Raw genomic sequence first — 12,830 nt, forward strand, 5'->3', positions numbered from 1 at the left:
ACGTTCAGTAAACAATGCATTGACCACGGTAGACGTTACGCTACTATGTTGGCATTCATAATAAAACGTCTTTAATGTTCACCTGTGCAACGGTCATTTCCGGGTTGAACGCCAATCGTTGATCCTTCCTCGACAGCAACTTTGGACCAATCGTATTGGAGCGCAAACAGAAGGAGGAAGTCTCCCCGAGACCTGATTGGCTAACGTAACCCTGGTCTTTTCGGTTTTGGTTTAGCTAGCTAACAGCATACGAGGCCGTTTATTTTTACATTTACACTCAACAAGGCAGATTACACTGTTATAAAAGGAGCATCCTTTATTATTTTCTTTAAAGACCAATAAAATAAATACTATACAGAATCCAATGTAGAAAATTTTGATACACTGTTTCTGTCTCAAAAAAGGTTAACAATTCAATATTTTTAAAACAAAAACAAGAAAAAAAAACACCATACACCTCCGGGAAAAAAATAAAGATGTCCTCCAGGTAAGTTTTAAGGAGGCTGTGGAATCTCTAAACTGCAAGTTTGGTCCTTTCACAACACCAAACACCCACCCACATTTTTTGTTGAGGTAGATCACACAAAGTGGCCACCATCTGAATAGAAAATCAATGTAACACTTCAAATACAGAAACTACAAAATGGAGTGGATATGCTAACTAAAATACATTTTAAAAAAAGAACCAACCAGCACGGACTGAACTCACCGTGAACATCCACAGGGCCGCCGTCCTCCACTGACTGGCCCAAAAAAACAAAACAAAAAAAGTGTACATTAATGCTGCTAGAAATGGAAAGTGTTCTTTCCATTTTTTCTGTGCGTTTTCTGGCCCCCGCTCCTGTTCTAGAGTATAAAACAGCAGTTAAGAGGCTCCAAACGATCAAAGTTGATTTTACTATACAGGTCTTTTTATTGAACATGCCCTGTGTTTACTTGTAGCCCCCCCAAAAGATGCAAGTTTAAAGATGGCGTTACGTACACTTGAGGTCTCCTTAACACTGTTTGCGTTCCTACCAACAATCACAGCAAATGTTTCAAGATGTGGCCTCGTAGATGCTAGCTAGCGTTTCGTCCGCGTCACAATGTTTGTGCTTTTTGGATGTGGGCTCAGGGTGTGGGGTCCAGGTTAAAAACATCAAGTGGATGCAAATTAGCACCCCAAAAAACTGGAATGTCCATATTTATATCAATTTTCAGTGAGACTACATGGCAAACAGTGTTAAGCATGCCAAGCCAAAAAAATTGAGGGGAAATGGTCTTCCTTCCCTTGCAGGAGTCAGTCAAGTTTGGGAATTCCAACCAAAATTTGGCCTTTTTTTCTCGTTTTTTTAAACAGTGAAGGGAACCGGGGGCGTATGGATTTTGCTCTTTTCTCTTTAGAAAAGATCAGCCACATTCATGGGCATCTCCTCAATGGTGGTGTTGTAGAAGGTCTCGATATCCCGCAGGATCCGCTTGTCGTCGTCGGTCACCATGTTGATGGCCACTCCTTTTCTGCCGAAACGTCCGCCGCGACCGATCCTGGTGGAGAAAAGCAGATTATGGGGCGGGCCTGCGTGTCGGCGGCGCTTCTTCCGGACTTACCTGTGGATGTAGTTTTCCCTGTTGGTCGGCAGGTCATAATTGATGACCAGCGAGACTTGTTGCACGTCGATACCGCGAGCCTGAAAGAGAGCGGGATTACTTTTTCAGCCGAGATACGCATTTAATCGTCATTAAAAGGGATGTGGTCTGCCAATTAGTTGTCAATCTGGGACCAGAACCCAGCCACAGTGGAGGGCAGACAAGCTTCTCTCCCAAGGAACTTTCAGTCCATCGCCAACACCACAGTTGGGAGGAGAGGGATCCCTGGAACGTGCTATATGTCTAATTTTAACGCATACCAGCAAGTCAGTGGTGATGAGGACTCGACTGGAGCCGGAACGGAACTCCCTCATGATCAAGTCGCGCTCTTTCTGGTCCATTTCACCGTGCTGCAACCACAACGTACACCTCATGATGACGTTCTCAACACCAGCGTGTCATTCGGTCCTTTTCGTGTTTTTTTTTTTTTACCATAGCGGAAACGGTGAAGTCCCTGGACTGCATTTTCTCGGTGAGCCAGTCCACTTTTCTCCTCGTGTTGATGAAGATGACCGCCTGGGTGATGGTCAGAGTCTCGTACAGGTCGCATAAGGTGTCCAGTTTCCACTCCTGAGAAGTCGACAAGGGTCAGTCGGCGGGTCAGATCGGTCGGCGCCCCTGTCGACTAGGGGTGTGCCATCTTAGGCACCTCACGATTCGATTACGATTCAATTCTTGAATGATGGTCACGGTAATCAAGATTATTGATGCATCGTACATTACTGATTAATAAAGTAGCCAAACAAATTTATGTCAATTATTTAAAATATCCTTTTGATCCAACAGGAACGATTGAAACATGCTCATACAACAAAAAGCTGCCCTTAAGCTTCTTTTTTATTTTATTCTATTTTTTTACAAGAAAGTGCAAAAACATTAACCATTTTAAAATGGAGTACTTATTTCTCTCAACAATACAATAAAATTTACACTGGTGGAATGCCACACTTTCTGGACACAAACAAAGTGTCTTTAGAAATAAGACTTCTTTTAACCAATATATTTTCACAGTGTTACCTCCCTTGTGTAACAGGTGGAAATCACAACTGCTCTTGATCACTTTTAACTTGTGGCGTTTATTCCCGAGCACATAAAAAAAAAAGACATCGCCACACACACACACACACGCACACACACACACACACACTCATTACACGCGCACTTTCTTCTCTCCCTGCCTGCCCACACGCCTGTCAGCTCCCAGGCAGCACTTGCAACAACAGATTTCTGTATTATTTCGCATGTTTGTAGTGTTACCGCTGTACTTAATCATGGTTTTACACGTTCTGCATACGAAATACACGTTAGCGAATTAGCTTAGCACTCGGCACCAATTATTAACATCTAAAAAACGACAACAACAAAAACTAAACAGTACAAGAGGGTTAGTGTACTCACCTCTTAGCAACACACTCAGGACATTTTTTAATTGAAATGCCTTAAAACTATTGCTGGACAGCTGAAAGACAAGGCGCTACAAACTATTTCTCTTGCCCTCTCGCTCTAAAAAATAACTTGCGCACAAAAGCCCACCCGCCGAGTCACGCTTCTGTTCCTTCTCGTCTCATACACAAATTAATTTTCCAGCCTTTTAAAAAGGAGTAAATCTCCCTCCCAGTAACTGCAAGCATCCATAATAACGTGCGTGCGTCCGTTAACGGTGTCCGGGCGGCAGATGTGTCTTGACTTTCGTTCCGCTACGAGCAGCTGTCTTAAAGTTATGAGTGATTATCATCGTTTTTGAACCTTTATGAATCGTAATGGAATCGCGATGCATGGAATAATAGATTTTTTAGATCTCCTCTACTGTCGACCCCCTCACCACTGACCTCTTTCTCCACGTTGACGTAGAACTGGCGGATACCCTCGAGAGTCAGCTCCTCTCGTTTGACCAGGATGCGAATGGGTTCGCGCATGAATTTCTTAGTGACCTCCAAAACGTCGGTCGGCATGGTGGCCGAAAGAAGGACGACCTTAATAAATAAATTAAATCAATGGAGCATTTAGAAAGAACCAGTTGTGAAGAACTTACCTGCGTGCTGCCGGGCAGTTTCTGGAAAATCTCGTAGATCTGGTCCTTGAAGCCTCGGCTCAGCATCTCGTCAGCCTCATCCAGCACGAACATTTTAATGAATTTAGAAGCTTAAAAAAAGAACAGAAAAGTTTAGCCCACTGTCATATGATCTATTAACATTCAGGTTAACATTCAGTGCTGTATTCAGAAAAGTGAGTCTGATCACGTCCCCGGATCCCCGACGAACCGGCGACCCCAGCCGGCAAAACGCCGACTTGGGCCTCGACACGTCGGGGCGCTGCCAGGGTCAGTTGACACGCATGGGTTTCATCACCATACAGCAAGCCAATTTTAGTTTTACCAAGCAAGAGCTTTATATAAAGGGGGAAACTATTTATACAATTATGAGATTAATTTGAACTCAACATTTCAGATAAAGTATGTCCAAGCTAAAGCCCAATGCAAATTATGAAAATTAACATGGCCAGCACAAAAAGCTTAAATTCAGCCAAAATTCTGTTGCAGTTCTTAGTTTTAACATTAGCTGGAGCTTGTCACATTAGCTCAGTGGTTCTTAACCTTGCCAAACGTACCGAACCCCACGAATTTCACAGGTGCATTCACCGAACCCTTCGGAATTAAAAAATAAAGCCTTTTTTTCCCCCCCTTACAAATTTAAAACCTAGCAAACTACCAAGTAAGTGAATTCCTGTTGCAATTTCTTAAGATTTCTAATTCACTACAAATAATTTTTCCTTTTGGTAGTGATTTTCACGTCGGTAGATGAAACGAAACTCATTTAATTTCACACTGTTCCTTTTGTTTTCATGTCTATATTCTTATTTTATCGTCGCATCCTTGTATCAAATACTATTTTCACTATTATTTTTAAATATCTACACAGTTCACGATGCCTGTAGGTCTTTTACACTTCTTTATACTGAGAGTGAGTCAACCTTCCACCGAGCAAACAGATTTCTATTAGATAGAGGGCTAGCAGTTGAAATTGAATTAGTGCTGCAAAAATTAACGATTAGCTCGAGTAATTAGAAAAAAAATGCCTTGAATCAAATTTTGCTGCTTCGAGGATTCGTTTAATAAGAGTGGCGTTGATAATTTTATTGATTTGGGTGAATACACTCCCCTCTAGTGGCAACAGTGAATATGACAACTCATCTAACATGGCTGAATCCAGCTGCTCCCTGTAAAGAACTTAATTATGTTTTTGTTAGAGCCAATATGTTTGTTTATGCATTTGGCATTTATTTTTAAAGTATATTTAGCAGTTTTTTTCGTGAGGATGTGTTTGAACGATTTGTAAAGAGCTTTGTTAAAAAAAAAAAAAAAAAAGTTGGATTTTGATAGCATTTAAGCTAGCGGACTTTTGCAATACAAGTTAGCCTATTTTGTTGTACTTAGATCCTTATTATCCTCAGCCTCATAGATCCTCTTTTTTTTTTTTATACCGTTTGAGTCCAAGCTCAGGTACCTTAATTTTTTAATAACAGTGTAGTTTTGAAGAAACACTCAAGAATTTTATTTAGTATTAACATTTAATGCCCTTTTGCAAGTGCAATCTTAGCAAGCCAAAATAATTATTCCAAGGATAAACACTTGTTTCTTTCCTTTTACATGTCCTAAAATTTATTCTGCAACGTATTAAATGTTTGTTATCCGATTACTTGATTATTTGAACAAACTAATCAATAATCGACCTTAAATGGAATAAAACATGTAAATTGAGGGCCGACCAGTCCAAAACCTGGTGTAAAACGCCACTTTGCCTAGATTTAGTCAGCATACAAAATAGGGCTCTGCGTTTCTTAACCTTCACCGAACCCTAGTTAAGAACCACTGCATTAGCTCAAGGGTCAAAACCTGACATGTCAAAATCAATGCTGTAGGATTTCCGTATTGTTTTACATCAACTATTTTTTTTTTTTTTTTAAATCCAATGCGTTAACTTGTCCCATCTTTTTTGCAATATCCATATACTTCTGCTACTTACAGATGTTCCTACGGCTCAACATGTCAAAGACACGGCCGGGGGTCCCCACCACAATGTGAGGGGACTCGCACTGCAGCTTTTGGACCTCGGAGCGGATGTCGGTCCCGCCGATGCAAGCGTGGCAACTGGCGCCCATGTAGTCGCCTAGAGACAGCACCACCTTCTGGATCTGAACGGGAGAGGTGCCACGGCCGTTAAGGTTTGGACGCTACACGTAGTCCTCAAAGCAACTTACCTGTTGAGCCAACTCCCTGGTGGGAGCCAGGACCAGAGCCTGGGTGCCTTTCAGCGTCACATCAATCTGTTGAAGAATAGAAATGGCAAATGTGGCAGTCTTGCCGGTGCCAGACTGGGCCTGCGCAATCACGTCATAACCTGAAGATCAGAGGAAACAAAAAAAATCAAACGACAATAAAACCATTCAAGAACAAAACAGTAACAGCCGTTGAGTTAACAGACATCATTCTAGTGGAAAATTTTGGTAGCCAAAACCTTTTACAGTGGTACCTCTACATACAGAATTTTCAGGTTAAGACAGGCCTCTACGGGAAAATACTGCCTCTTGTTACACAACACAAAAATACAGTCTGGCTGGCACTCGCAGCTACCAGAGTTTACTGAACGTAACATACTTATAGCTGTGGTGCCAATAGCCATTGCCTAGCATTCCTGGCGTCCAATTGGCTAAGAGACCTCTACTGACTGTGTATCCTAGCGTCCTCTTCATATGCCATGAGGTGTTCCGACAGCTTTACGAGTGCATTAACTTTTTGGTTTTTTTACATCATACACAACTGATTTTATGTTTATTGCGCAATTATCTAATTGTAAGATGTATGTGTGTCATGTTTTGATGCATTATAAAAAAATCATGTTTGAATTTTGGGGGGGGGCTGAGAACAGATTAGGGCATTTATATGGAAAATGCGTCTACATACAGAATTTAAGTTACGAAATTACATCCAGAACGAATTAATTTCGTAAGTAGAGGTACCACTGTATTGATTTTTGGTGCTATCCCAATGCTAACCTACTGGGATGCATCACTATCGATAACTACGGGCTGCAGCTAGAGGTGGGAATCTTGGGGCATCTAACGATTCGATTATAAATAGATTATTCATGCCTCCCCAGCTATTAGCGGCTTTTAATGTTTCATACATTAGTTAGGAAATTTGTACAAAAATTCTCGCGCTTAAATTCCTATTTCAGTATCAAGAGTTCAAAACAGTTAAAAAAATACTCAAGTCCCCATTCTGTATCAGCAGCTTTAAACTACATCCAGTTAATTTAATGTTGTGAATCAACTGTTTAAGCTGCTAAAATTGCTCCCGTTATTCCATAATTTCGTTTCTGTCTACTTTCGACATGTGAAAGTTTTATAACGGTTTCATCATTTTGCCGATTATAGGAGTATTTTAGATAAAAAGTCTGTTAGGTTCACCACAACAGCCCTACAGAGAAGTCTAATGCTTCAAGATGATGGCTGTTTTCCAATGCCGGTAAGTGTCATTTCGTATATAGTTCTACATACATCTGATACCTACTAAGGGAGTGCCAAAAAACTATTAGATGCATCGCGATTCGACATGTGACGTTTCGATTACGATTCATAAATGTTAAAAAACTGATTTTCTCTTACAACTTTATGACAGCCGCTCGTAGTGGAACGAAATTCAAGACGCGTCTGCCGCCCGGACACCTTTAACGGACGCACGCACAACGTTATGAAGGATGCTGCCGGTTACTGAGCCAGAGATTTCCCCTTTTTCAAAAGACCTGAAAATAAATTTGTGTATGAGACAGGCAGGAACCCGGCAGTCGCGCTACTGGGCGCAAGCTATTTTTTAGAGCGAGCGGGCAAGAGAAATAGTTCGTTGCTCCTTGTCTTTCAGAAGTCCAGCAATGGTTTTAAGTCATGTCAACTGAAAAACGTCCTGAGTGTGTTGCCAAGACCCGTGTGGGTCTATAAGAGGAGAGTACACGAACCCTCTTGTACTGTTTCGCCTTTATTGTTGTTTATGAGACGTTAACAGTTAGCGCCAAGCGCGAAGCTAATTAGCCAATTCGCCAACGTGCATTTCATATGCAGAACGTGTAAAATCATGATTTGGTACAGCCGTAACACTACAAACATGCAAAATAGCACAGAAATCTGTGGAAACAAAGTATATTGGTTAAAAGAAGTCTTGTTTCCGAACACAGCGCTGTGTTTTAGTTCCGCTTTACTTGGCATATTTGAATAATCGGAATTTGGATGTTTGGGAATCGTTCTCGAATCTTCCACGGACAAATTGCGAACAATCTAAAATTTGGAAATTTCGCACACCTCTAGCTGCAGCTATCCAATATTTTAGTATTGGAGTATTTTACTAAAAATTCCATCAATTAATCTGAGAAAACATTTTTGGGGGGTAAAGCGCAATTATAAATACATGGGAAAACAAGACAGTCCTCCTAATATTGAACCGTTTTTTAGACAATGTCTTTATTTTAGATGTACACTGTTAAAAACAGCCAACAATTTTTCTGATGCGACTAGAAAAAAAACTCACCGCTTCCACTCATAAAAAAACTTAAGATCTAAAAAAATTTTTTTGTTTCTTACCTTAACAATGTTGTTATGCTTGATAACACATCACTTAATAGTCGTTTTGCCCATCTGTTTCAATTGCATTTCCATTTGTGTCAAGCTATTTTGAAGTTCTAGTTAAGTTTTAAGTTAGTTCAAGTTGCAAGTCCTGATAGGATTTTGAGTTTTAGCAGTGTTCAAAATAAATACCTATTCTATTGGAGTACATTAGGCACCTGTGCTACCTTGTCTTTTATCGAGCAATGACTACCAAGCGAAAATGACAGCTTTATTATGCTTTTATTTTACACCCTCATCACTCTACAGCGCTGTGTTTTTTACAGATTAAATAAAGCCTGTATGCAAGACACGTTAGCCGCGCATCGACAGTAGTCATAATTAATAGAAAGCTAGCCCTCGGCAGGGCTAACGGTACGTTAGCAAGGTACAGTAACATTAATCTTATTTATTAGTGCTGAGAAGTCTACTGCTTTAAGATGGCAGCTGTTTACCAATGTGATATCTATGAGACATCAGACGCTAGCAGCGTAGCATGTAGGCGTAGTTTGTAGCGCCTGTTGGCGTCAGTCAGGTATTATTGCTTCTTCCTCTATGCACACGACGTCAGCACATTGTGCCACATTAAAAGTAGTCCGGGCCATAGACTATTACCCATTGACGGGACACGTCGTCATTCTTTGCGTCACACCTCATCAGAGGAGGCCGAGCTTCATTTAGTATAGTCAGGTGAAGACTGCACACGCTCATGTCCAAGCTGAATTCCAGCTTGGATTTTTCAAGAACTACAAAAGCAGTACCGCATACAAACAGGAAGGATTGTCTCAGGAGTGATTTGTTCAAGGATTCAAGGTAAATATTATATTTTTCATACCATGCATGCATTTTGAAACGTTGGGGGAAATCAATGGGAGACTGGGAACCGCTACGGCATTGGCGCCATTCTTCGACAAATATACGTAAAATAGATGCGTAACTGCCCGGTTTGTTGCTCTATTAACAAAGAATCGAGACATTTTTACGTCCATATCTACAAAGAATTCAGAGATATAAGCATTTATTTGCAGGGATTTTCTTCTGTTCACACATGGAGGCGGCTAAATTTCGTAACTGACGAGCCTCATAGTTGACAATATTTACGCGAAACAATGCTATCTGCCATTTTTTTTTTTTTTTTTTAAACCAAGAATCGAGACAGTTTTAAGTCCATACCTATAAAGAATTCAGAGATTTAAGCATTTATTCAGAAGAATTTTCGACAGAAAAGCTCTGTTTATGTCAGGCGGCCGCTAGCCTCATTCACTAACAGTATCATTGTACTTCGACATGTAAAATAAACTGCACGGTTTCTTTGCTTTTAACCAAGAATCTAGACCGTTTTACGTCCATGTCTATTAAGAATTTGGTGGTTTTAAGCATTTATTCACAAGAATTTTTGCCAGAAAAGCTCTGTTTACGTCAGCCGGCCGCTAGCCTCATTCGCTAACAGTATATAATGTATAATGATAAAGGGCTATTCTATAATAAGCTGTGATTGTTTATAGAATTTATTATTCTAGTTACATTTTTTTTATAATTGATTCTGCATGTTTTCCTCAAGTATTAACTTTCTGATGTTAAATTGAGTGATTTAGTAGCTGTTAAAAACTTGCAGTAAATAAAAATATTAAGTTGCTATTTTGGTCAAAATCATTTATGTTAAATATTGCTATTGTTCCTGAAAATATAGGTGATTATCTCTGCATTTGATGATTTTTGTGCATATAGTGTAAAATCTGAGACTTTCATAGCCATTTTAAGTTGTGTTATACTTATATAAAAATTAATCTGGGTTTTATCAGGGAATGACTGAATTGTTTGATATCGCTGCTCATGGAGACACATATATAGCTAAGGTTGGTGCCCGTTTTGGTTTTAGGTCGGTAGCAGCTTTGGTTTTGAAAATGATTATTATTATTTTTTTTTTTAAAAGGCCCCCTACGAATCAGCCCCGTTCCCCGTGTCACGTCAATAGGTTATGAATAGGGTTGTTCCGATCACGTTTTTTTGCTCCCGATCCGATCGTTTTAGTTTGAGTATCTGCCGATCCCGATATTTCCCGATCTGATTGCTTTTTTTCCCCTCCCGATTCAATTCCAATCATTCCCGATAATTTTTCCCGATCATATACATTTTGGCAATGCATTAAGAAAAAAAATGAGTAAAACTCGGACGAATATATACATTCAACATACAGTACATAAGTACTTTATTTGTTTATTATGACAAATCCTCAAGATGGCATTTACATTATTATATTACATTATACCCACTCACGCATTGTCGCGTTCAATCTATAATGGCGCAGTTTTACTTACATATAGAGGTAAAAGATAATGTAAAATGAGTGGAGTGAGTCTTTGGAGCCTTCTAATAATTGGCTAAAGCCTTAAAATCCCTCTCTCCAAAATTAGAAATATCGTGGAAAGCAATGTGGGGAAGTAAGGTAGTAGTTGATCTTTTGCTTAACACCCTATGTTATTTCTCAACGCAGAGAAGATATCAATTGGTGCCCCTACGCACAGTCATGGTTGCACTTCCCATCATGCATTTGGCCAGAACAGTTAAATGGCTACAGTATCATTTACTGAAAGCTCAACAAATACACTAGATGGCAATATTTAGTCACAATATACAAAGTCACATTTATCCTTTAAGAATTACAAGTCTTTCTATCCGTGGATCCCTCTCACAGAAAGAATGCTAATAATGTAAATGCCATCTTGAGGATTTATTGTCATAATAAAAAAATACAGTACTTATGTACTGTATGTTGAATGTATATATTCGTCTGAGTTTTATTCATTTTTTTTCTTAATGCATTGCCAAAATGTATATGATCGGGAAAAATTATCGGGAATGATTGGAATTGAATCGGGAGCAAAAAAAAAAAAAAAGCAATCGGATCGGGAAGTATCGGGATCGGCAGATACTCAAACTAGAACGATCGGGATCGGATCGGGAGCAAAAAAACATGATCGGAACAACCCTAGTTATGAAGTCTATGTCCGGGCGTAACGTCATACAGAGAGCTGGCAAAATTAAACTATTCCTCGAGGCGGAGAAAATGCCTCGATCAAATTTGACAAAATAGTAACTCGAATTATTCGAGTAACCGTTTCAGCTATCGATAACTGACCCTTGATACAAGGAAGAATGGCCCTCTGTTGGATGGCAGAAGGCTTTTCAAAACCATAGGCGTAAATTCCTCGCAGCAAATCCTCACGCAGGTTCATATCATCAAAACTGTCCACAATGTCATTCCAGTTGCTCTGCAGAGATTTGTGAGAGAAAAAAAAAAGTGTCAACGTAAGACATCGTTGATGATGTGATGAATCATCTCGACTCACCTCGATGACGCCATCCGGCTCCATGCCTTCTGGGCCATTGTCTCTGTGAATGAAAAGCAAGCACATTTGACTCCATTTCGTAATCGGCCATTTAATTAAAAAATGAGCAAACCATCACGCTTCCTTTTAAACAAGTCCGCCATTTTAGCTTGTCGCATTCAAGATGGTGGCTCCGCAGCAGGGAGGAGAAAGATGCTACTACTAAACTAAAAAATATGTTGTATCAGTTATTATCAGATTTTTTTTCGTATATTATTCACCTCGAAAAGTCAAGTTAGTTTGCGAAGCGCGCGTCAAAAACAAAATAATCAGTTAGCTTATTCTCTTTAGCATCGAGCCGCTAACTCCCCCTGCGTTTTTCCATACATGGCTTCAGCATCACCACTCGTCAAAACCTCGCCCGCAAACCAACAAAAAATTAAAATTAACAACGTAAATATGACCACATTCGGCGGAATGCGGCCTACTCTTCCGGCATTGTTACCCACAGGCGTGTCCGCCACCACCATGTGCCAGCTTTCCCCTGAAAAAGGGCGAAGGAACAGTCTAATACAAGACTTTTCGCGACGTGGCAAAGCGGTGGTTTCTCGCAGAATTTCCAGCTCGAACGCACAACGAGGCAAAGTGTTTCCAAGCTATTTTTACGCCATTATTTCCACATTAGAGGCCTAAAAAGCGCTTAGGCCCAGAAGCAGTCACATGCTAGCCGGCGACATTAGCTCGGGTTAACAGCTAAGCGCTCTAGAGCCGAACTCAGATATACGCCAAAAACAGTCGCGAATCACATGTAACATATGAATACATTTAGAAATTTAAAAAAAATTCACACGTTGCAGCCATCCGTCGGCTTAGTGTAAAAATCCGACGCATTTCGCGAGGAAATTCTAGCGGAATTTTCCATTCAATAGGCCTAAATACAGGCTCGTAATCATGTTGCGTTTAACATAGGATTTTCGCTACACACACAAGCATTACTGAATAAATATGTATGTTGAGACATTTTTATGGCGAAAAGCTTAACCGGTGAGTAGCTGGAGCTGCGTTAGCCTCCGGACGGTCCCTACCTATTATCGTTGACAGCCGACATTATCACAAAGAAAGAAAGAACGGCGAAATTGTCTTATATACGTCGTCGGCACAACGAAGCTTTCTCATTGGACGAGACGGCCGTCATTCACAGGTAGTCCCGTCTATAGCGTATGG

At 40.2% G+C, this 12,830-nt stretch overlaps 1 protein-coding gene and 1 non-coding gene across 2 annotated transcripts; both read right to left on the reverse strand.

Moving 5' to 3' along the window:
* Positions 1 to 298: 298 nt before the first annotated feature.
* Positions 299 to 12,804, reverse strand: LOC130928457 (eukaryotic initiation factor 4A-I-like). Its single transcript, XM_057855065.1, has 11 exons — positions 12,692 to 12,804; positions 11,628 to 11,670; positions 11,417 to 11,549; positions 5,884 to 6,023; positions 5,649 to 5,817; positions 3,659 to 3,768; positions 3,456 to 3,599; positions 2,059 to 2,196; positions 1,887 to 1,976; positions 1,588 to 1,667; positions 299 to 1,524 (listed from the first exon to the last, which is right to left on the reverse strand). Exons 1-11 carry the CDS (start codon positions 12,712 to 12,714, stop codon positions 1,380 to 1,382), a joined length of 1,215 nt encoding a protein of 404 aa, XP_057711048.1. The 5' UTR covers positions 12,715 to 12,804; the 3' UTR covers positions 299 to 1,379.
* Positions 3,840 to 3,980, reverse strand: LOC130929322 (small nucleolar RNA SNORD10). Its single transcript, XR_009066861.1, has one exon. It is a non-coding gene; the product is annotated as a small nucleolar RNA SNORD10 (small nucleolar RNA).
* Positions 12,805 to 12,830: the final 26 nt, after the last annotated feature.

Source organism: Corythoichthys intestinalis, chromosome 13, assembly GCF_030265065.1.
Source record: "Corythoichthys intestinalis isolate RoL2023-P3 chromosome 13, ASM3026506v1, whole genome shotgun sequence".
NCBI lineage: Eukaryota > Metazoa > Chordata > Actinopteri > Syngnathiformes > Syngnathidae > Corythoichthys > Corythoichthys intestinalis.

What these genes read in the sequence shown, in the direction of transcription:
- LOC130928457 (XM_057855065.1), bottom strand. Translation starts at nt 12,714, where the DNA reads ATGTCGGCTGTCAACGATAATAG. An exon ending in GTTGAGCCGTAGGAACATCT is followed by an intron (nt 3,769 to 5,648) that starts GTAAGTAGCAGA and finishes TCTTTTTTTAAG; the next exon opens with CTTCTAAATTCATTAAAATG. An exon ending in AACTGCCCGGCAGCACGCAG is followed by an intron (nt 3,600 to 3,658) that starts GTAAGTTCTTCA and finishes TTATTTATTAAG; the next exon opens with GTCGTCCTTCTTTCGGCCAC.